The following is a 24,964-nucleotide window of genomic DNA, read 5'->3' on the forward strand; positions in this document are numbered from 1 at the left end:
TTTCTTTCTTCTTGAGTGATCCAATCAGAAGATGCCACTTCTGGAGAAAGGATAGGGATTCATCCCAGCCTAACAGGAGAGATGTGAATGGCAGCCAGAATGACCAAACAGGGGGCTAGTGTTTGGACTATTGTGTGTCACATGGACCATGACCAGCTATATGGACACACCAGGGTGACATTTCCTGACTGCCAGTGCTTCATTCCTGCCTGAGATGTTCAGAGAGAGAGACCATGAGCCCTGAAAAGCACTATGTTGTTTGAGAGACCATGAGCCCTGAAAAACACTATATTGTTTTGTGATGTCACCTCTGGAATGTTCTGAGTGTTTTGGTGACCAAATTCTACATAGGACATATACCTGGCACCTAACATTGGTATGACTTTTTACTTGAGATAAAAAATACAATCTTAGAAAAGGCTTTTGGAAGGCTTTGACACCAACTACAATACCTATCTTAATTTTTGTTCAGATTTTGGTAAAGTCCCTTATCAGGTATTATCTTCACATTCTTTCAAACTCAGTTTTTCATAATGTACATAACTTACAAGGGGAGATAAGTGAATAGAAAGTCCTCTGTTTTACATGTGGGTAATTGAGATCCAGTGGACTGGGAAGCAGACATGTTATTTTCTCTTTTCCACAGCACTCGAGGCCACATTTTACAAGGAAAGGAGATGCCAGATCTGATAGCCTAGAGATTCCAATCAATGTGGTTCTACCTCAGGTATGGATAATCACAGAAGAATTTAAACTATCAATTTTAGCCAGAAAAATCCTCCTCTTTCAAACTGTAGCAAGATGTTATAGAATGGACAGAGTATTTAAGACCTTGATTTTAATTGCAGGTCAGCTTCCAACCAGCTGTGTGCATGGGTGAGACCACTTAGTGACTGTGGATCTTGGGTCCTTCATTCCTCAAGTGAAGAGAGTGGGTTAGGTGATCTGTAAGACTTCCAACTCTAACACATGACACTGAAATAAGCCAATCTTCTCAATATTATGTCTTTTGGTACTTCTTAATGTTCAACCACTCTGAATTTCTGGAGGAAAATTAGAACTGGGGCTTGGAATCAAATGCATGTAACTGAATCCATGAGAAGAAAACCAGTATGTTATATCAAGGGGTACAGGGTCATTTGGAGATGTCAAGGGAATTAAGACCTGCTATATACCAATGACAGTATAAGGGGGTGGGCACAGGGATCAGAACAGAGGCCAATGAAAGGAGGAATTATTGACAGGCTAGAAATTCTCAGGTCTCCTTCTGCTTAGCAGCCACTTCCTTGATGGGGTTCTCCTGATTGGATTGTTTCTACTGCTGCTATGTCACAAAGGGGGTGACCTTACTTCTCCAGAGTCACCTAAGGCCCTGTTGGAAGACCATGGCGGTGCCACCAGAGGGGCTGAAATGTAGAGTGGAGGAGTCCAATGCAGAGGTAACTATCTGAAAGCTCTGTCCAGGGATGTGTTAGGGACAGTACTGATCACTTCCCTGTGGGAAGTCAGCTTTCATAAAGAGAGGGCTCTAGGAAAGCTCTCTCTACCTTAAGGATTTTCAGAAGAACACGGTTAGAAGGAAAACCTTCAGCATTCCTTCTATAGGAGGAGATAATTGTAACAATCTAGGTAAGTATGTTCAGCAGGAGGAAAAACTATAGGACAAAAACATATTCTGGCTATTTGTTCTCACATTTTTCTATAACTTTGTGATGAACAGCTACTTCTCTGTTTCAGCTCATGAAACTTAGAATACCAGCTAACTTTCTCTGAATTGTTAGACAAGATGGTTTCTCACAGGGTTCCTACAGCTGTAGGAACCTAGATTTAGGTCTGATTCTACCTGAAATACATGTGTCACTCTGTTGGCTGCTACCCTCGTGATGGCGGGTGTTGCTCCTTTGATTTGTTCACAGCTCAGATAAATCAATGTTTGTTTCGCCAAGGGACAGGTGGAGGGTGCCAACCTAAGGATGGGGTTGGGGAAGGGGGCCCAGAACAGGGTTTGAAATAGTGATTATGTGATAGAGTGATAGGGAAGTCTTCAACCTAGCATAACTCTCCCTGCCTACCTCCCAGAAATAACTCAGCATTGAGAAGGAGAGGCAGGAGAAAAGAACTGAAGAGTGGTTTAAAAAAGCTCAAGTGCCCTGGCTGGTGTGGTTCAGTTGGTTGTAGTGTTGTCCTGTAAACTGAAAAGTTGTGGGTTTGGTCCTGGTTAGGGTGCACATGACAGGCAACTAATCGATGCTTCTCTTGCATTGATGTTTCTCTTCCTCTCTCTCCCTCCCTTCCCTTGTCTCTAAAGTGAGGATTAAAAATAAAAAAATGCTCGAGCCATCCACTTCCTGTGCTGCAGGATCCAATGCTGCTGCGGGGGTCTGGGAGGGCATGGAGTGCATGGGTGAGAGGATACTTGCTGCCTGGGCATGTGTACCTCTCATGGGCAAATGTGGCCTCATTGGTACATTTGCTATGCACAAGTTTTGCACCAGGTGTCAGACACCTGCCAGGATACTCTAGGATGGTGCACCAGGGGAATGTGGGCATTTATAAGTTTAGATTATCTGAAATGTGCCACCAGCAGGGCTGTGCGAGTGACCAAAGAACTTATTGGACCTACTCCAATGAGATAGTGGTTTGGCGGGGGGGCATTGATGTGGTTCACAAGGGGAGAGAACAATCAACTAAGCATTGATTTAATCACATGTTGGTCACTGGGCCATGCAAGGGTGAGGCAGAGGTTGCCTGGGTATGGAAACTGAGAACCCCATGAACCATACTAGTAATAAATAGCAGAACTGGAGTTGGGGACTTGAACCCAAGTCAAAACCCACCCTCTTTGCTACACCCAATCTCTCTGCTGGGCATATGCCACCTGGCTGGACCAGGTCATGTTTTAGCCCTCTGCTTCTTCTCTTGCTATTAAGAGATCCCACCTCTTCTTCCCACATCTTACTGTTTGCCTGGAGCTCCCTGTATTTATTTGCCCCATGCTGCTTCATTCTGGAGCTGAGTCCATTCATTTTAAAAGGGAATTACATCAGCAGCTCTGTCCCCAGAAAGTGCCTCTGGCCCTCCAGATCCCAATCATGCTGGGTGTTTGGGTGTCTCAATTACATTCCAAATGCTTATGATTCACTATCTGTTATCACCCTGAGGTCTTTTCAGGTCTTACTGATTTCCAGTTTTTCTTTCTCACATTAAATATTTGTGTTTTCTGATCTATTTCTTTCTAGCATATTAACTTGGAAGCAATCAAGCCAGTAATTTCCTGCCCAAGCTAGCTGACCTTATTCCTTTTGCACATAACATGCATAGTGATTCAGTTTTCATAGGCATTCACATTTCCCCAATTGAGCACTACCTGTGAGTTACATGAAGGTGTTATTTACTGCTAGATCATTAATGATCTATACCAGATCAGAAAGCACCCACCAGGCCCCCTTCATTCTAACCCCCAGCCAGTTGCCTTTTCTCAACCCCATTTGTTTGAGCTTGTTTTGCAGAAGTTTGGGGTATTGCTGACAATACCCATATCTCTGAATTGACTGTTAGAAGGAAGATTTCATGAGATTCCATGTTAAACGATTAGCTGAAACTACCATAACATGATGACATATTTATCCTCTTTCCTGGTAATGTTATAATTCTATCAAAATCAGTCACATTCACCTGTGAATTATCCTCTTACCTGTTCACATTTATTAAAACCCACACTGACTTTATTAGGCTATAGGGACCTGAGTTATTATAAAAATGTGATAATGAACCTCAACTTTGTCACTTCATCTGAAAAATTAGTAGTGTACCTGGCTCTTCCTTCCAGTATTCTGGGTACCTCAGATTCTCATGCCTGAAAAGAACCTCAGGTGGCTGAGTGTTCTTTGACTGTAACCCTCAGTACTGTTGGCAAAGTATGTGTTTAAAACCTTGGTCAACACTCTCGGAATCTACCAGGCTTTGGAAATCCCTTCTGGTCTGTGGTAGCCACACTTTTCTAGGAGTGAAGAGAACTTTAGAGTGTAAGCTAAGCCTGGCTAGTCACTGTCCAGTCCTGTCCCCAAACCCATTTGATGGGAGGCCATTAACCCCAGGAACTCCATTCCAGAAGGTCCCAGTCTGAGGGTTCTCTTCCTTAGAAATTCTGTAGCATCAGTAAGAGACTTTGGTCTTATCACCTCTCCTTTGCTCTTTGTCACCCCCTACCATTGGCCAATTTTCCTCCATGTTCTTTACTCATTATGAAGTTGGTGATCTGACAAAGTCACCCAGTCACTGGTGATTTCAAGCATTTTTCTTTCAGGACCACTTGTGTTTAAGGAGATGATAGGGAGAGGGCCAGGCCTGGTACTGAGGAAGAACATCCACTCATAGATGACATTCAGGCATCTGTGATTGGATATGTTTGTGCCTAGGGGGCTGTTCCTGAATCCCTGGAATTAATACATCTTAGGTCACAACTGTGAGCATATTCACCTGAGGGCAGAGTCTCTTAGCCACTTCCAAATAAGTCCTGATCGGAAGGTATCATGAACCTCATAGCCAGTTGTATTTCTCTTGTATCCACCCTCATATCCCTTTTTTACATGAAGAAGCCAACATTTTCCTCTCCTTTCTACTAGATATGTCCATATGTGAGAGCATTTCCCATAGACCAGGGAGGAGATAATCTTTTCTTCATGGGAAACTTGAGCCATGTTTCTCTGGAGGCTTGCACTGTGCTGCCATAGGCTTTGACTCTGTTCCCAGGCTTAGCAGAACTTTCAGGGGTGTTCCAGGGTCTTTGTTAGTCCATCTCTCTCTTTAAAAAAAGAGTTTATGTATTTATTTTTAGAGAGAGGGAAAGAGGGGAAAAAGAAGGGAGAGAAATGTCAGTGTGAGAGGGAAACATCAATTAGTTGCCTCTTGTATACTCCCTGACCAGGGACCAAACCTGCAACCCAGACATGTGCCTTGATAGGAAATTGAACCAGTGACCTTTTGATTTGTGGGACAACACACAATCAACTGAGCCACATTTGTCAGGGCAGCCCATATCTCTTGTTATGGCTTGAAGACATCAAGGACAGATTAGTTTTGTTCATGAATCCAACACAGTAAAAACACTGGTCAAGGTGACCTACTGAGCAGGCTCTGGCTTCAAACATAGGCTAAGGAGGCCTGGGATTTTGTACCTCATGTACTTAGCTCAGATGCTCACTTTTTGGAAAGGCCTTTTGTAAAGAAATATATTCATCATTTGCTCTAGGTCAGGAATATTTGTTTAAGCCTTACCAGTAGAACCATCTGGCCATCTGGTCTTTATGACAGCTTGCCTACCACTTCCTTGGTGCCTCACCACCATCTCAGGAAGTAGTCAGAGCAGCTACATTTAAGTTAATTTTAGAGGTGACAGTCAGAGGAGCAAAGTGACTTTTTGAAGAGCACTCAAAGATATGGGACTTTTGAACCCAAAATTTGAGTTACTGACAATTTGAGGCCTCTACACTCATTAGATTATAGGTTCAAGATGGTGATATGGACAACCAGCACACATGAGGAATTTGTAGGCAGGGGCAGCTGCTTTTAAGGACTACACAGATGAACCCACAGTTTTGTGAAATTCGCATGAGCAGACCCCCACTGTTGTAGCATTTATGTCATGCAGCAACAGCTCTGCAGTTTAAATATATAGACTGAAATGAGGACATAGCTTTATTAAGTACACTAAGTATATTAAAACAAACAAAATAATCACTTTTATAGTTTAAAAATGGTACAATATTTCACATATTTCAACCTAATAGCTCCTCCTTACCTTTTAGTGTATTTTGGTTGATTAGTTCATCAACAAGGACTTGTTACACTTTTGCTGTATATAAAATGTGCTCTTCTAATTTCTAGAACTAGGGATGTCAAAAAATGAGGGACAGGTTACTGTCTTATAGAATTGCAATTTATTCATCTGGGGAGAAGGTGAGACAGAACATAAGAGAAGCACTGCAAAGTAATATTAACAGATGCAAAATAAAGCATCTGGGCATTGTGAAGAACTAGGATGAGCATGCAGTTTGGAGTCAGATATCCTGGGTTTAAACTCTGGCTTTGCCCCTTGATGGCTAGGTGATCTGAGGTAGAACCATTGTGGCTCTTTTTGGTAAGACAATATATATGAATAAATCAATTAGCATGTTGTTACATAATAGTCTTTCAGTAATGTTATTTCCTTTTTCTTGTTCTATAAGTTTTTCTCTAAGGGAATGCTAAGCAACTTCTCTTCCATATCAAAGTACATCCTCATATATCTGTAGCTCTTTATAAACAAAGGAAATATCACATTTTATTTTACTTTTCTTTTTAACTCTACAACAAACTGTGAAATAGGGCAGATGTTAGTAAGGTTCCTATGGATGGTTGTACAGACTGTGCACTGCAACAACAGTTGTAAATATCACCCTCTAAAATTTGTCATTGTACAACCTGCACAAACATATGGGGTGGCTCTGAATCATGCTAGTATTCACACAGTCTATATATGGAAATGTAAGCACAGAAATTAAGTGATCTTAAAAGGTTATACACTTATACAGGCAATGCCGGGACTCTGCAGGTTTTATGATGTCCAGCCCCCAGATCCCCATACCTTACTGCCTACATAATGCTTGTGATACTTTGACCTCTTTCATTGGCACCAAGAAGTAATCATTACTAATAACTGAATATTCTTTCTTATCTTTATTGTTCACATGTTTATTTACAAATAGAACACATACACATACACAGGTATCACTGGGACATTTTGGGAGTCTTGGAGCTGGGAACACACCTTCCTCTCCTGACTGAGCATTGGCTCTCTAGAAAAGGGCTTCTATCACTGCCTTGCTGGAAAGCCTGTGGGTGTACTTCTTGGGCTTTCACAGCTGATCTCATATCCATATCAGTTGTCCCAGTGGGCCATGGACAAGGGGCTGTGAACCTCTGCTCAGTCACTCATGTCCAGGCCAAATCCTGGATGCAAATCTGGTGGTAATACCTCAGATCATGGCCAGTTTGCCCATCAGCATCTGGCTTATATCCTTGATGTCATCATATTCATGGGGCTGGGAGATGTGGTCCTCCAGTTCATCCACACTGTAGTCTTCAGATATTAATTGGGAAATCTCCCTGTCCAGCATGTTTCTCTTCTCCTTCAGCTTCTGAATGTCAATGTGCAGAGAATTCTTGCTGGCCCATCAGACTTGGAAGTTGGCTACTTCTGAGCCCTGGGGTCTAGGGCCCCCTGTCTTAGGGAAGGGGTCTGCAATGCAGGAGAGTCCAGGGCAAGGACAGGAGAGCTGCCTCTCAGGTCTGCTAGAGACCAGGAACAGCCACATACCAAGCTGCACATGCACACAATAAGGTCAGGCCCCACCCTTAATAAATGACTTTTCAAATTGACTTGAAGCTCCCTGAGGGCAGGATCTGAGACCAGATGCTAAATTAATGTTAGTTGATTCATTAACATGAATGTGGAGGAAGAATTGGTACAAGAACTTTCAGAGTAGAACTAGATTAGGGCAAGGCATTTTCACAAGGCTAGGAAAAAACTTTCACTTGAGCACTAAGTCCAGCTGGTCTGATTACAGTTGGGGAAATAACACAGGAAAGAAAGAATTTGTCTTGGCTTAATGTTTTCCTAAAGTTCATTCAGGATTCTTGGCATATCTGAAATGCCTAACGTTCAATCAGAACTCTTGACACATTTTTCCTTAAATCTCACTTTCAGAAACAGAAAAGGTACACTTTACTTTAGCTTTACATTGGATAGATGAGGCTAAAGTGATTTCTGTGTTCTAAGAAACTAGGCCATGAGTCAATACTGAATCTGACCTCTTTCTTCATCCTGTCTGGGGATAGGAGGAAAGATAGAAGGACTCAGTTTTAAGGGAAGGATTTGGTTTCCTGGGTAAGGAAGTAAAGGAACCTATTAGCCCATTGACATTTTCTGGATCAGGAGTGGTAGGCATGAAACAGAAAATGCAAAAGGATCTTCTTGGGAGGTGTTGACCATTTAAGGAAGGAGACAAGATGTCAACTAGGTTGGTAAAAGAGGTCTGCTAGGGGCATAGTTGTACCCACTTACAAATATAGATCGGTGGAACCAGAGAAAGTTAAATTAAGAGGACATTTAGAGATAATGTTGCTGACCCTTCATTATACACAAGTGGAAAACAAGTTCAGAAGATGAGAGGATGTGACCAAGGTTACCTGATGACATGCATAAGGACAAGGACCAGATAGATAGATTGTCCATAACTAGGGATCTACCACTACATGTTACGTTTTTGTTTAGTGCATTTCTTTTTTTTAAGTAACAGTAATTTATTTTTTAAAAGATTTTATTTATTTATTTTTAGAGAGAGGGTAAGGGAGAGAGAAAGAGAGGGAGAGAAACATCAATGTGTGGTTGCTTATTGCACATCCCCCACCAGAGACCTGGTTGCAACCCAGGCATGCGCCCTGACTGGGAGTTGAACCAGCGACCCTTTGGTTTGCAGGCCAGTGCTCAATCCACTGAGCCACACCAGCTAGGGCTATTTAGTGCATCTGTTGAGGGGAGAGTAAAAAATCCATTGAGTACCCAGTTCAGATTATGAATATAGTGTAACAGCAGCTGAAGAGGATGATTTAAAGGTCACCAAGGATTCTCTAAACAGTTATAAAGCATTATAGATTCCTCTTTGGATGTTTAGTTGGATGAAGAAGAGTATTTCTCTGATTGAAACCAAACAATCCTAAAAAAGAAATGAGACAATTGGGGAAATCTGAACACTGACTTGATATTTGTTGTTAAGAGATCATTGTTAAATTTTAAAAGGATGAATTAAGCCAGTCAGAGAAAGACAAATACCATATGATTTCACTCATATGTGGAACATAATGAACAAACTGAACTAATAAGCAAAATAGAGACAGACTCACAGATAGAGACCAGGATGACAGTTAAGTGGGGAGAGGGGTAGGATTAGGGGATGGAGTGATTGAGAAAAAAGGCAAAGGGACTTATGGACATGGACAACAGTGTGATGATTACAGGAGGGTGAGGTATATAAGAGGACTAAATGGTAATGGAAAAAATACAGTAAAAAAAAAGCCACAAAAAATAACAGGATGATAATGGTATTGTGGTTTTGTTTAAAAGATACACATTGATGTATTAATGGATAAAATAAGAATGTTACTGACTGCATTCCCTATACTGTACTTTACATACCCATGACTATTCTGTAACAACCAATCTGTACTTCTTAATCCCTTCACCTTTTTTACTCATCTACCCTACCCAACCCCTTTCATCTGACAACCATCAAAATGTTCTCTGTATCTATGAGTCTGTTTCTGTTCTGCTTGTTCATTTATTTTTTTTTAGATTCAATTGTTGATAAATGTGTATTTGTCATTCATTTTTACTCTTTTCTTCTTCTTCTCAAAGAAAACCCTTTACTTAACAATTCCTATAATACTGGCTTGATGGTGATGAACTCCTTTGGCTTTTTCACATCTAAGAAACTCATTATCTGTCCTTTGATTCTAAATGTAAGCTTTGCTGGGTACAGTAATCTTGGTTGTAGCTTCTTACTTTTCATCACTTTGAATGGTTCTTGCCTAACCCTTCTGGCCTGCAAAGTTTCTTTTGAGAAATCAGCTGACAGTTTTATGGGAGCTACCTTGTAAGTAGCTAACTGCTTTTTTTCTTGCTGCCTTTAAGATTCTCTCTGTCTTTACCCTTTGGCATTTTAATTACGATATGTCTTGGTTTGGGCCTACTTAGGTTTATCTTGTTTGAGACTCTCTTTGCTTCCTGGACTTATATGTATATTTCCTTCAACCAGTTAGGGATGTTTTGTCATTACTTTTTCAAACAGGTTTCCAATTGCTTGCTCATTGTCATCTCTTTCTTGTACCCCCATGATATAAATGTTGGTATGCTTATAGTTGTCCCCAAAGTTCCTTAAACTGTCCTCATATTTTTGGATTCTTTTTTCTCTTTGCTGTTCTAACTGGGTGTTTTTTGCTTCCTTATATTCCAAGTTGCTGATTTGATTCTTGGCTTTATTTATTCTACTGTTGATTCCATGTAATGTAGTTTTCATTCCATTGTATCCTTCATTTCTGACTGGATCTTTTTTATGCTGTTGATGTTCTCAATAAGTTCACTGAGCATTTTCATAACCAGTGTTTTGAACTCTGCATCTAGCAGATTGCTTGTCTCCATTTTGTTTAGTTCTGTTTCTGGAGTTATGTTCTGTTCCTTCATTTGGGACTTATGTCTCCTTCTTTGTCTCCTCATTTTGGCAGCCTCCTTATGTTTGTTTCTATGTATTAGGTAGAGCTACTGTGTCTTCCAGGCTTGGTTGAGTGGCTCAATGTAGTGGGTGTGGGGTCAAGTGACACTGCTTCCCTGATTACTCAAGCTAGGCTCATGAGTTGTGCCCCCTGTGTGGGCTGTGTATACCCTCTCCTGTGGTTAAAACTTGATTGCTATTGGCTCCTTAGTAGGAGGGATTTACCCCCAGGCTAATTGGCAGCAAGGACTGGCTACTGCCACTGACTTCTGACCATCTTGGAGGATAAGCTGCTCAGGGACCCACCCCAAAGAGCAGGCTTGCAAAGTTTTAGTGGGGCTCTAGTGCCTGCTGAATCCACCCCTTGAGTGTGTTGCTTATGGAGGTCATTGGGTGGTTATGCTTTGATATGGTCTGAAGCTGTCCACTGGATGCACTGGCTCTGCACCTCCCAGGAGGTGCAGGCCAAAGTCAACCGCCACTTGTGTTCTGCCTGGGGCCACCCAGCATGAGATACCAAGTGAGCTGCAGATGGCTGCTACTTGTGCTGAGCTTGGAGGTGCCCAGGTGCAGAAAAGCTGTGAACTGAGGCTGACTGTTGCTCATGCCAAGCCTGGGGCCTCTTAGTAAGAGGTATAGGGCATGCTGAGGCCAGATGCTGCTTATTTGAGAGATTTTAGGAAAACCTGAGGCATGAGCCAAGACAGGTCATTTGTATAGAAAAGCCACAGGAAATGGCTTGGGTGGACCTGAAATTTGGGTGGGTCAGGGCCTCAGAGAATCACCAGTGTTGGGCCAACAGTATGAGCCAGATTTATGGTGACTCAGATATGGTGCCTGTCTGCCAGCTATGTGGGGGAGGGCTCATCAAAGGAACAATGGCCTTTGCCAGCACTTCTGTTTTGGAAAAAGCTGCTTCCCCTCAAATCTCACCCTGATGCTGGATAATTAGGTTCATCCACATATGTCTCTGGTACTTTTCTTCTTTAAAAGCATATTTTATTGATTATGCTATTATAGTTGTCCCATTTTTGCTTGCCTTTATACCCCTTTGCTCTGCACCTCCCCTCCCACCAGCATTCCCCACCACCTTAGTTTATGTCCAAGGGTTATACATATAAGTACTTTGGCTTCTACATTTCCTATAATGTTTTAACCACCCCCACCCTCCCTGTATATTTTGTATCTACCAATTATGCCTATTCTCTGTACCTTCCTCCCCTTCTCCCCTCTCTTCATCCCTGCTGATAACCCTCAATGTGATCTCCACTTCTGTGATTCTGTTCCTGTTCTTGTTGTTTGCTTACTTTGTTTTTGTTTTTAGGTTCAGTTGTTGATAGTTGTGAATTTGTTGTCATTTTACTGTTCATAGGGGTGATCCTCTTTTTCTCAGATCAGTCCCTTTAGCATTTCATATAATAAGGGCTTGGTGATGATGAATACCCTTAACTTGACCTTATCTGGGAAGCACTTTATCTGCCCTTCCATTCTAAATGAAAGCTTTGCTGGATAGAATAATCTTGGATGTAGGCCTTTGCCTTTCATGACTTTGAATGCTTCTTTCCAGCCCCTTCTTGCCTGCAAGGTTTCTTTTGAGAAATCAGCTGACATCTTATGGGCACTCCCTTGTAGGTAACTGTGTCCTTTTCTCTTGCTGCTTTTAAGATTCTCTCCTTATCTTTAATCTTGGGTAATGTAATTATGAGGTGCCTTGGTGTATGCTTCCCTGAGTCCAACTTCTTTGAGACTCTCTGAGCTTCCTGGACTTCCTGGAAGTCTATTTCCTTCACCAGATTGGGAAAGTTCTCTTTCATATTTTTTTCAAATAAATTTTCAATTTCTTGCTCTTCTTCTCCTCCTTCTGGCACCCCTATGATTCAGATATTGGAATATTTAAAGTTGTTCCAGAGGTTCCTAAGCCTTTCTTCATTTTTTTTTGAATTTTTGTTTCTTCATTCTATTCTGATTGAGTGTTTATTTCTTCCTTCTGTTCCAAATCATTGATTTGAGTCCCATTTTTCTTCCCTTCACTGTTGGTTCCCTGTATATTTTTCTTTATTTCCCTTTTTATAGCCTTTACCTCTATTTTGCATCTGTACTCAATAATTTCTGTGAACATCCTTATTTCCAGTGTTTTGAACTCTGCATCTGATAGGTTGGTTGTGTCCTCATCACTTAGTTCTTTTTTTCTGGAGTTTTGATCCATATTGGGCCATATTTCCTTGTCTAGGCATTCCTGTTACATTGTAAGGGGCAGAGCCTTAGGTGTTCACCAGGGCAGGGCAACCCACTTTGCTGCGTTGTGGCACTATATGTGGTGGAGGGGTCAGAGAGGGAACAATGCCGCTTGTTCAGCTCTCCCCCCACAGTAAGTCACTTCTACTGCTACCTGCAAGCAAATTGGGCCCTTTTGGCATTGATTCCCTAGTGGGTAGGCTTGTGTACATTCTGGGACCCTATGGGTCTCTCCAACAAACTGTCCTATGAGGCTGTGAGTTTCTCCTGCCACTGCAACTCCCATAGGTTTTTCCAGCTAGAGGTTTTGAGGCTTTCTTTTCCCATGCTGGAACCTTGGGTTGTGTTGTCTGTCTCACTCCCCAGTTGTTCCTCCTGGTTTAGCGACACATGAATGTTCGACCCTCCCAGTCCACCAGCTGCTGCCTGGCCCTGTCTGTCACCTTGCCATGCACCCTCTTCACCCTGGCTGCCTGACTCTGCTCCTCCCTCCAGTCTGGATGAATGTTTCTTCTTTAACTTCTTGGTTGTAAATTTTCCATACAGTTCAATTTTCTGGCAGTTTTGGTTGCTTTTGGTTTTTAAATTGGTGGTTGTCCTTTTGGTTGTACAAGGAAGCAAAGCATCTCTACCTATACCTCCATCTTGACCTGAAGTGCTCTGGTACTTTTCAAGCTGCTGCCCCAGCACTGGAGCTTAAAGGATGAGTCTGAGTAAGTATGTGTGTGGGCTCCTTTAAGAGGAATTGTTTGGGACTCCAGAAGTCCTCTATCTCCCCAGCTTCAATCCCTGCTGGTTTTTACAGCCAGAAGTTAAGGGCACTTCTCTTCCTGTCTGTAGAACCCTAGGCTTGGGGGCTTGGTGTGAGGCAGGTACCCCTCACTCCTCATGGAGGACCTCCATTGCTGAGATATCCTTCCTGATTTTTATACACCACACTTGGGCATGGGACTAGCTGGTTCCATGTCTGCATTCCTACCAGTATTGGTGTGGTTTCTTCTTTCATTCCTTAGTTATAGGACTTTCATTCAGTCAGACTTCAGGTGGTTCTGAATGATGGTTGTTCTGTAGTTTAGTTGTAATTTTGATGTGGTTTCAGGGGGAGGTGAGTACTGTATGCTGCCATCTTGACTGGAAATCTACACTTTGTTTTAAAATAACCCAGTGACAAGGGAGTACTGTGGAATTGGGTGATGGTATATGTGAAACAACTGTGGCTTTAATTTGATAATTGCTGAAGTTAGGTGATGGTTACATGAAAAAATGTACCCATCTAGTAATTATTATTCTTTCTCTTTTTATAGATGTTTGAAAATTTCCATAATAAAAAGTTAAGGAAAAAGTATCTTGATCCCCAAAAGTACTGCCAATCCTTTGATAAGTTCATGGTGATATCTCATGTGTTCACTTTATACATATAAGTTCAGGGAGCCAGAACTGGGTTTGTGACTTAGTAATTAAACTGATACTGGTTATTTAACTTCCTTGAGTCTCAGTTTCTCCATCTATAAAATAGGAATAATAATAACACCTTATTAATTCAGGGTTGTGGGGTAATTTGGTAGGTAGAATGCTCAGCTTCAGGCCTAGCACAAAATTGAGGCTCAATATTTCTGTCTCCCCATTCCTTCACAAGATTTGGATACACACCATTGACTAAAACCACATTTTCCACAATAAATATCATCCAAGGTAAGATGCTGCTGAGATGGAGGCCGTCATTAGTTCTAATCTGAGGATGGAGAGAACCTCTCCAGTTTTATTACCTATTGATCTTGGCTAATCTTCCCAGAAATCCAGATCAAGGAACCTTCAATTTACAAGGATATAGTGTGGACTATCCACAATGAAGTTCATTCTGATCATAGGTTCAGCTACAAGAGCTAATGTGTTTTCCTAATTGAGAAATATAAAAACTGTAGAGGCTGGATTTATTTAAAGTAAATAAGGTTCTCATTACAGAATACTCCTACACCCTTGCTATCTGGAAGATTAAGCACATCCTTACAAAAAGGTAATGGCATGTGCTTATTGCAAAGTTAATGGCATAGAACTGTGTCTTCTACTTATCTAGCTCTTTGGGTCTTAAAAAATTCAAACCAACTTTATATACTGTGCAAATTATGTATCTCTCTATACACACACTTATATAGTATATGTTTAGAGATATATAATTATATACATATATACATTATATATATGTAGTATATAGTATGTATCCTGATTTGTTTTCTATCTTCTCTATCTGTAAAATTGTGAAAATAACCTCAGAAATAAGGAATTTATATTTGGAGAACATTGCTTGGATAAAATTCTTTTGGTATATTCAGAAGTTGCTATCATGATCTTACTTTATTTCTGTAGTTGTTGCCTCTGCCACCTGTTCACCACTTTCTTTTTTTTTTTTATTTCAATCATTGTTCAAGTACAGTTTTCTCCCCCCTACTCCCGTTCCAGCCCCTCCAACCAACCCTCCCCCCTTGCCCCCATTACCCCCCACCCCTAGTTTTTGTCCATGTGTCCTCCAAATTTGTTCCTGTAATCCCTACCCATTCCCCCCTGAAATTCCCTCTTCTCTCCCCTCTGGCCACTGTCAGACTATCCCCTATTTCAGTGTCTTTGGTTATATTTTGCTAGTTTTTTGTTTTGTTTTGTTTTGTTTTGTTGTTTAGATTCCTGTTAAAGGTGATATCATGTGGTATTTGTCTTTCACTGCCTGGCTTGTTTCACTTAGCATAATGCTTTCCAGCTCCATCCATGCTGTTGCAAAGGGTAGGAGCTCCTTCTTTCTTTCTGCTGTATAGAATTCCATTGTGTAAATGTACCATAGTTTTTTTGATCCATTCATTTACTGATGGGCATCTAGGTTGCTTCCAGCACCTAGCTATTGTAAATTGTGCTGCTATGAACATCGGGATGCAAAGGTTCTTTTGTATTCGTGTGTTAGTGTTCTTAGGATAGAGTCCCAGCAATGGAATTGCTGGGTCAAAAGGCAGATCCATTTTTAGTTTTCTGAGGAAGTTCCAAACTGCTTTCCATAATGGTTGTACCAGTCTGCAGTCCCACCAACAGTGCACTAGGGACCCCCTTTCTCCACATCCTCTCCAACACTTGTTGTTTGTTGCTTTGTTTATGATGGCCATTCTGACTGGTGTGAAGTGGTATCTCATTGTGGTTTTAATCTGCATCTCTCTGATGGCTAGTGATATTGAGCATCGCTTCATGTGTCTTTGGATTTTCTGTATGTCCTCCTTGGAGAAGTGTCTGTTCAAATCCTTTGCCCATTTTTTAATTGGGTTACTTGTCTTCTTAGAGTGGAGTCGTGTAAGTTCTTTATATATTTTGGAGATTAAACCCTTGTCTGAGGTATCATTAGCAAATATGTTTTCCCATACAGTTGGTTCTCTTTTTATTTTGATACTGTTTTCCTTAGCTGTGCAAAAGCTTTTAATTTTGATGAGGTCCCATTTGTTTATTCTTTCCTTTATGTCCCTTGCTCTAGGAGACAAGTCAGTAAAAAAGTTTCTGCGTGAAATATCTGAGATTTTCCTACCTACGTTCTCTTCTAGGACTTTAATGGTGTCACGCTTTATATTTAAGTCTTTTATCCACCTTGAATCTATTTTTGTATAAGGTGTAAGTTGGTGCTCGAGTTTCATTTTTTTTGCACGTAGCTGTCCAGTTCTCCCAACACCATTTGTTGAAGAGGCTATTTTTATTCCATTTTATGTTGCTGCTTCCTTTGTCAAATATTAATTGACCGTAGAGGCTTGGGTTTATTTCTGGGCTCTCTATTCTGTTCCATTGGTCTATGTGCCTGTTTTTATGCCAGTACCAGGCTGTTTTGATTACAGTGGCCTTGTAGTATAGTTTAGTGTCAGGTATTGTGATTCCTCCTACTTTACTCTTCTTTCTCAAAATTGCAGCAGCTATTCGGGGTTGTTTATGGTTCCATATAAATTTTTGAAGTGTTTGTTCTATGTCTGTGAAATATGCCATTGGTACTTTAATAGGTATTGCATTGAATGTGTAAATTGCTTTTGGTAGTATGGACATTTTAATGATATTAATTCTTCCAATCAATGAACACGGTATATGTTTCCATTTGTTTGTGTCTTCCTTGATTTCTCTCCTCAGTGTTATGTAGTTTTCTGAATACAGGTCTTTTACCTCTTTGGTTAGGTTTATTCCTAGGTATTTTATTTTCCTTTTTGCTATTTCAAATGGGATTTTTTTCTTGATTTCTGCTTCTGCTGTTTCATTGTTGGTGTACAGAAATGCCTTTGATTTCTGGATATTGACTTTGTATCCCACTGTTTTGCCAAATTCATTTATTAGGTCAAGCAGTTTTTTGGTGGAGTCTATAGGATTTTCTATGTACACTATCATGTCATCTGCAAACAGTGACAGTTTTGTTTCCTCCTTTCCAATTTGGGTTCCTTTTATTTCTTTTTCTTGTCTAATTGCTGTGGCTAGAACTTCCAGTACTATATTGAATAGAAGTGGTGAAAGTGGACATCCTTGTCTCGTTCCTGTTCTTAGTGGAAAAGATTTTAATTTTTGCCCATTGAGTATAATGTTGGCTGTAGGTTTCTCATATATGGCCTTTATTATGTTGAGGAATGCTCCCTCTATTCCCACTTTACTGAGTGTTTTTATCATAAATGGGTGCTGTACCTTATCAAATGCTTTTTCTGCATCTATTGATATGATCATGTGGTTTTTGTCTTTGCTTTTGTTTATGTGATGTATTACATTTACTGATTTGCGAATATTGTACCATGCTTGCATACCTGGAATGAATCCAACTTGGTCATGGTGTATGATCTTCTTAATGTACTGTTGGATGCAGTTTGCCAGTATCTTGTTGAGGATTTTAGCGTCAATGTTCATCAGCGATATTGGCCTGTAGTTTTCTTTCTTTGTTGTGTCTTTATCTGGTTTTGGGATTAAGATGATGTTGGCCTCATAAAAAGAGTTTGGGAGTCTTCCATCTTTTTGGATTTTTTGAAATAGTCTGTGAAGGATAGGTGTTAGTTCTTCCTTAAATGCTTTGTAGAATTCTCCTGTGAAACCATCTGGTCCAGGGCTTTTGTGTGTTGGGAGTTTTTGGATTACTGCTTCAATTTCTTTTGCTGTTATTGGTTTGAACAGGTTTTCTACTTCCATTTTATTGAGTTTTGGAAGGTTATATTTTTCTAGAAATTTGTCCATTTCATCTAGGTTTTCAAATTTTTTGGCATACAGCTCTTTGTAGTAATTTGTTACAATCCTTTGTATTTCTGTGGTATCTGTTGTAATCTCTCCTCTTTCATTTTTGATTGTGTTTATTTGGGTTTTCTCTCTTTTTTTCTTGATGAGTCTGCTTAAAGGCTTGTCGATTTTGTTTATCTTTTCAAAGAACCAGCTCTTGGATTCATTGATCTTTAGAATTGTGCTTTTAGTCTCTATGTCATTTAATTCTGCTCTGATCTTGGTTATTTCCTTCCTTCTGCTTGCTCTGGGCTGTCTTTGTTGTTGTTCCTTGAGTTCTTGTAGACATAGGGTTAGGTTGTTTGTTTGAAATGTTTCTAACTTTTTTAGGTGGGCCTGTATTGCTATGAACTTCCCTCTCAGGACTGCCTTGGCTGTGTCCCATAAGTTTTGGGTTGTTGTGAGTTCGTTTTCATTTGTTTCCAAAAACCGTTTGATTTCTTCCCTAATATCATTCTTGACCCATTCATTGTTTAATAGCATGCTGTTTAATCTCCATGAATTTGAGTGTTTTGGGTTTTTTTCCTTGTGGTTCGTTTCTAGTTTCAGTCCCTTGTGATCCGAGAAATTGCTTGGTATGATTTCAATTTTTTTGAAATTGTTGAGGCTTGTTTTGTGTCCTATCATGTGGTCAATCTTTGAAAATGTTCCATGTACATTTGAAAAAAATGTGTATTTAGCTTCTTTGGGATGGAGGGTTCTGTAAATATCAGTAAAGCCCAGTTTGTCTAGGGTATTGTTCAATGCCACAATATCTTTGTTGATGTTTTGTTTGGAAGATCTGTCCATTTTTGATAGAGGGGTGTTAAAATCCCCCACAATAATTGTGTTGCTGTCCATATCTTTCTTGAAGTCCTCTAAGATTTTCTTTATGTATTTGGGTGCTCCTATGTTGGGTGCATATATATTTACTATGTTTATGTCTTCTTGGTGAATTCTTCCCTTGAGTATTATGAAATGACCTTCTGGGTCTCTCTTTATGGATCTTCTTTGGAAGTCTATTTTGTCAGATATGAGTATTGCTACCCCGGCTTTTTTCTCCTGTCCATTTGCTTGGAAAATTTGTTTCCAGCCCTTCACTTTCAACCTGTGCAGATCTTTTATCCTGAGGTGGGTCTCTTGTAGACAGCATATGTGTGGGTCATGTTTTCTTATCCAATCAGCTATTCTATGTCTTTTGATTGGAGCGTTTAGTCCATTTACGTTTAAGGTTATTATTGATAGGTACTTATTCATTGCCTTTTATGTACGTGTGATCCTCTCTCACTCTCTCTTTTCCTTTCTTTCCTTAAAGCAGTCCCTTCAGCATCTCTTGCATAGCTGGTTTAGTGGAGGTGTATTCTTTTAGACTTCTTTTGTCTGAGAAGCTTCTTATTTGGCCTTCTATCTTAATTGAGAGCCTTGCTGGGTAAAGTAGTCGTGGTTGCAGGCCTCTGGTTCTCATTACTTGGATTATTTCTTACCATTCTCTTCTGGCTTGGAGTGTTTCCATTGAGAAGTCAGGTGTTAGCCTTATTGGGGCCCCCTTGTATGTTACTTCCTTCTTCTCCCTTGCTGCCTTTAAGATTCTCTCTTTGTCTTGAAATTTTGCCATTTTAATTATGATGTGTCTTGAGGTGGGCCTCCTTGGGTTCCTCTTGATTGGGACTCTCTGTGTTTCCTGTATTTGTGTGACTTTTTGTCTCATCAAATTAGGGAAGTTTTCCATCATCACTTGTTCAACTAGGTTTTCTATCCCTTGTTCTTCTTCTTCTCCTTCTGGTATCCCTATTATACGCATATTATTACGTTTCATATTGCCTTGCATTTCTCTTAATCCCTCTTCATTCTTTCTGAGCCTCTTTTCCCTTTCTTGCTCTTTCTGGGTGTTTTCTTCTATTTTGTCCTGTAGCTCGCTGATCCGATCTTCTGCTTCATCGATCCTGCTTTTCATTCCTTCTACTGTGTTCTTCATTTCAGAGATTGTATTCTTCATTTCCTCTTGGCCCTTGTTGAGAGTTTCTATTTCCTTTTTTATGCTGATGTAGTTTTCCTTGAGTTCATTGTAGTTTCCCTGTAGTTTCTTGTAGTTCATTGTGAGCTCATTGAGCTTCCTGACAATCACTGCTTTGAATTCAATATCTGATAGTTGAATTGCCTCTGTTTCATTTAGCATTCTTTTTGAGGCTTCCTCCTTTCCTTTCATTTGGGGAGTATTTCTTTGTCTTCCCATTGTTTGTGAGACTCTTCTTGTTCACCTCAGCTTCTTACATTGATCTGTTCTGGCTCCCTCGGTTTATGATGTGAACTTCTTTAGTAGAGTAGCAGTGAGTTTCAGTGGTGCTGTTTCCTTGACCCCCCAAGCTCGCTGGTCTTGGGCTGTTGTTTAAGTTGGCTTTGTGTTTGCCTTTGGGTTTTGATTGTTGTTGAGTCTTTCTTTGGTGGTTCCTTCCCGCCAGCTGGTTAAATGTGGATCACTCTGTCCACCACCTTCTGTATTTTGTTGTGCTGGTGAGGGCAGGTTGTGTTGAGGCTGATTCTTCTCGAAGCAGCACTCCGCCTAGGATCCGTTCTTTGTTCTTTCGGTTCTGCCACAATCCTTGGTCCTCCGTTCTCAAAAATGCTGAAATATGCTGGTCGCTTGCCTTTGTACTCCAAAGATCGGTCAGGACTCTCTCCCCTGAGCAGAGGAAAGCCAAATCTCACCACTTTCTGAATACATCTCAGAATTCTTCCATTACTGAAGCCTACTTTTCTTGATAACAATACCTTACATTTCTATGGCACTTGACAGTTTTAAAATCACTTTTACATTCATTATGTCATTCAGTCCTCACACAGTGTTGTGAACTAAGCAGGGCACATGTTATTATTTCCATTTTCCAGGCACATTTCACTGACTTTCAGTATTAGAAAGTGCCTAATTTAAGATCATGCAGTTTGACTCCTTCTTTGTTGCTAGTGAAAAATCTGAGTCTCAGAGAGGGTGAGAGAGAGGCTTCAGTTTCACATGCACATCAGTGACAGACCATAGTTCTTATTGATGAATTCCATATTTGTGAATTCCCCTAATTTTTTTCACAAAAATTTGTAACCCCCAAATCAATACTCATGACTCTTCCATGATCATTCACTGACATGCACAGAATGATGAAACACTTGAGTGACCTGATGCAAACAATCTCAGCTGAGGAGCCTTCTTGTTTCAGCTCTCATACCATAAAACAATGTTTACTTCACAGTTTATTTAGTACCAGGTTTTTCACATTTTTTTTTTGTTGTTGGTGATTTCACTGTCTAAAATCACCCTCAAGCATAGTACTGAAATGCTGCTTAATTTTTCTAAGCACAAGAAGGCAGTGATGTGCTTTACAGGGAAAACAGTTGTGTTAGATAAATTTTGTTCAGGCATGAGTTTCAGTGCAGTTTGCGCTTATGTATTGGATGGTTGATGAAAATGTGACCAGAGGCTGGCAGACACCTAATTTTGTATTTCTCATAGCAGCCATAGTTCAGTATTCACTAATTCGGTGTTCTCCACAATTTTATAGAACATAACTGCAGGGAATGATGAGGATCAACTGCATTTCCTTGTGAGGACCCCAACAGGCCAAGTGTAAAAGTGCCTACTGAGGCCAGGCCAGAGCAGACTATCAGACTGGGTTTATTGTGAGGCGTCCTGGCCTCTTACTTTGTCAGTCAGCCTCAGGTGTACCAGCTCCTTCACTAACTCTGGGTTTCCCCCGTTCTTTCCCGCAGCGGGGCACAACCGAGCCCTTCCTGAGGCTCCACAACCTGTACCCGAGCCCGCGCTGCGCCAGGCAGGCAGCCCTGCCCAGGCTGAGCCGCAGGGTGGCCAGCCAGCACTCGTACCCACTGAATCGCTTCTCCTCGGTGCCCTTGGATCCGATGGAGCGCCCCACCTCCCAGGCGGACCTTGAGCTAGACTACAACCCTCCACGAGTACAGCTCAGCGACGAGATGTTTGTGTTTCAGGACGGGCGGTGGGTCAATGAGAACTGCCGCCTGCAGTCTCCCTACTTCTCCCCCTCATCTTCTTTCCACCACAAGCTGCACCACAAGAGGCTGGCGAAGGAGTACCTGCTGCTGGACGAGAACCGGTCCCTGCGGGAGGAGAACCGCGCTCTGCGGGAGGAGAACAAGACCCTCCGGAAAGAGAATAAGATTCTGCAGGTCTTCTGGGAGGAGCAAAAGCTCCCTCCGGGCCGGGAGGACAGCAGGGCCTCCTCGCCGCTGCTGCGCAAGGACAGCACGGCTTTGGAGGTGGTGAAGAAGGACCCGGCCACACACGGACACCGCAGCAAGGAGAGCAGCACGCTCCAGCTCCTCCGGGAGGAGAACCGGGCCCTGCAGCAGCTGCTGGAGCAGAGGAAGGCCTACTGGGCCCCGGCCGAGGAGAAGACGGGTCCTGCGGAGGAAAGCAACCCGGCCCCCTCACCCCATGAGGAGCCGCGCAGCTCAGGGCTTCTGACGGATCCGGGCCCGGGCCTCCCCTCCGCGTTCGAGGAGCCCAAGGGACCTTCGAGCCCGCAGGAGGATTCCAAGACTTTCCGTGCCCTGCGCGAAATGGTCAGTAGCCTGGCTGGGCCCTCCCGGGAGGAGAGCCAGGTGGGCCCGGGCCCGGGCACTGGCATAGTGGATGGCAGCCAGCCCCTGGAGCTGCTGAGGGAGATGAGCCGGGCGCTGCAGGCCCTGCGGGAGGAGAACCAGAGCCTGCAGGCCCTGCGCGAAGAGAACCGGCTCCTGCAGGAGGAGAACAGGGCCCTGCACGCTCTGCGCGAGGAGCACCGGCTGTTCCAGGAGGAAAACAAGGCCTTGTGGGAGAACAACAAGCTGAAGCTGCAGCAGAAGCTGGTCATCGACACTGTGACCGAAGTCACCGCCCGCATGGAGATGCTTATCGAGGAGCTCTACGCCTTCATGCCAGCCAAGAACAAGGACCCTAAGAAGCCTCCCAGGGTCTGAGGCTGCCCGAGTGCACAGAGGCACCAAGCTTGGGGCACAGAACACTTCCTGCCTTTCTTTTGTCTTCTTCGCTTTCACCCACCAGCTTGTGCCTGTGGAAGAGCAGAAAGATCTGCCTTCCTAAATTCAGAGAAGTAATAAAGGCGTGAGGAGGCTGAGGCCAGTTAACACAGTGCTGCTCTTTTCTTTTCTCTTTTCCTTTTTCCCTTCCCTTCCCTTCCCTTCCCTTCCCTTCCCTCCCCTCCCCTCCCCTCCCCTCCCCTCCCCTCCCCTCCCCTCCCCTCCCCTCCCCTCCCCTTCCCTTCCCTTCCCTTCCCTCCCCTTCCCTCCCCTCCCCTCCCCTCCCCTCCCTTCCCCTCCCTTCCCCTCCCCTCCCTTCCCCTCCCCTCCCTTCCCTTCCCTTCCCTTCCCTTCCCTTCCCTTCCCTTCCCTTCCCTTCCCTTCCCTTCCCTTCCCTTCCCTTCCCTTCCCTCTTTCCTTTTTCTCCCCTCCCCTCCCCTCCACTCCCCTCCCCTCCCCTCCCCTCCCCCTATAGAACAGTTTTAGGTTCACTCAAAATTGAGCAGAAGGTACAAAGATTTCACATATACTTCCTGCCCCATACATGCACAGCCTCCCTCATTATCAGCATCCCCCACCAGAGGGTACATTTGTTAAAATTTCTGAACCTACATTGGCACATCAGAATCACCCAAAGTCTATAGTTTACATTAGGGTTAATTCCTGGTGCTGTCTATTCTAGGGGTTTGGACAAATGTCTAATAACAAGTATTCACTTTTGTATCATACAGAGTATTTTTACTGCTCTAAAAATCCTCTGTGCGCAACAGAAGGACGTAAAATTGGAATCATACAGAAGTCTTTTTAGAATTGGCTTCTTTCACTTAGTGTTATGCATTTAAGATTCCTCCACGTCTTTTCAGGGCCTCATAGCTCATTGCTCTTTAGCCCTGAATAATATTTTCTTGTCAGTATGTACCAGAATTTATTTTTTAAAAAGCCTTAATAAAAATTTCATTTTTATTCTATTAAAGTATGACTGACATGGAAAGAATTTTCAAATTTGACAAAGACACTTACCATCTGTGTTTATCTTTACTTTTTGTATGTATCATAGTTTATTCACTCACCTACTGACATCTAAGTTGCCTCTAAGTCTTGGCAATTATGAATCTGGCTTATTTTTCTTCTCTTTTCCCCCAGTCTGCTCTTTCGTTATATTCTGTTTTTCATTTCTGAGGGGAACTTGGGCCCCCACAGATGAAAATCAAGTCATCCTGTACCCAATCTTGTTGCTCTGGTGGGAAAAGGGGTGGCAATTCCATCTAGTGGAGAATACCCCCATCCTTTCTCCAACACAACTTTTATTAGGGTTGGGAAGTGCAGGGGGATACCTTGCACAGCTTATCAATCAAGTCCAACAAGGCTATAGTCATAAAAAACTAACACTGTCTATAGATGACAATTGAAGAAACACAGAAATCTCTTCAGGTTGGGGTCTGTGAGACATGCAAGCACCAGATGGCTATAAAGACATATATCATGAAATAGGAAGTTTCAGTCCTTGTTTTGAATTCAAACATCTGGGTTACATTGATGGGGCTTATCGCTGAGCAGAGCAGGCTTCAAAGGACAAAAATGTACATTTCAGGCCTGATTCCCACAGGAGCCCTAAGCGTTAGAATTCAGTCATTCCTGCCACCTGCGTTATGACCTGGTTTTCCAGGGAGACTTACCAGCTCCTTTCAGAGCTTGCTCTTTCAGGACTACAATCTCTGAAACCACACAGAGTGGTCCCCAACACATTTCCTCCCCCTTCTTTCTTTTTTTCCTCCTCCTCTCCTCTCTCTCTCGCTTTCCCATTGCCTTCAATTTTTAAGACTATGGCATGGGAGATGATCTGTAGGGGAAGAGGTGACTCTAGACAAGGGCTTTTCAACTGTGCTGCTGTTGACATTTGGGTTAGATAACTTTGTTGCGTTGGCTTTCCTGCACATTGTAGTATATTTGTCACCTTGCTTTTTCCTTTGCTCACTAGATGACAGTAACAGACACCCACCCCTAAGTGCTGACAACCAAATATGTCTCCAGATATCACCAAATGTCCCTCAGAGGACAAAATGCCTGTCCCTTACTTCCAACATTGCTCTAGGTTTATGCCTTGAAACTAGTCCTTAAAATGCTCTGAAAAAAATGAAGGTTTC

The 24,964-nt window shown here is 42.1% G+C and overlaps 1 protein-coding gene across 1 annotated transcript; it reads left to right on the top strand.

Moving 5' to 3' along the window:
• The first annotated feature begins 301 nt into the window (after positions 1 to 301).
• On the top strand, positions 302 to 22,918 carry CBY2 (chibby family member 2). The gene is made up of 3 exons (XM_028526248.2): positions 302 to 376; positions 647 to 727; positions 21,534 to 22,918. Exons 1-3 carry the CDS (start codon positions 302 to 304, stop codon positions 22,758 to 22,760), a joined length of 1,383 nt encoding a protein of 460 aa, XP_028382049.1. The 3' UTR covers positions 22,761 to 22,918.
• The last annotated feature ends 2,046 nt before the right edge of the window (positions 22,919 to 24,964 follow it).

The sequence above is a fragment of the Phyllostomus discolor genome, chromosome 11 (assembly GCF_004126475.2).
Source record: "Phyllostomus discolor isolate MPI-MPIP mPhyDis1 chromosome 11, mPhyDis1.pri.v3, whole genome shotgun sequence".
In the NCBI taxonomy this organism is placed as follows: Eukaryota; Metazoa; Chordata; class Mammalia; order Chiroptera; family Phyllostomidae; genus Phyllostomus; species Phyllostomus discolor.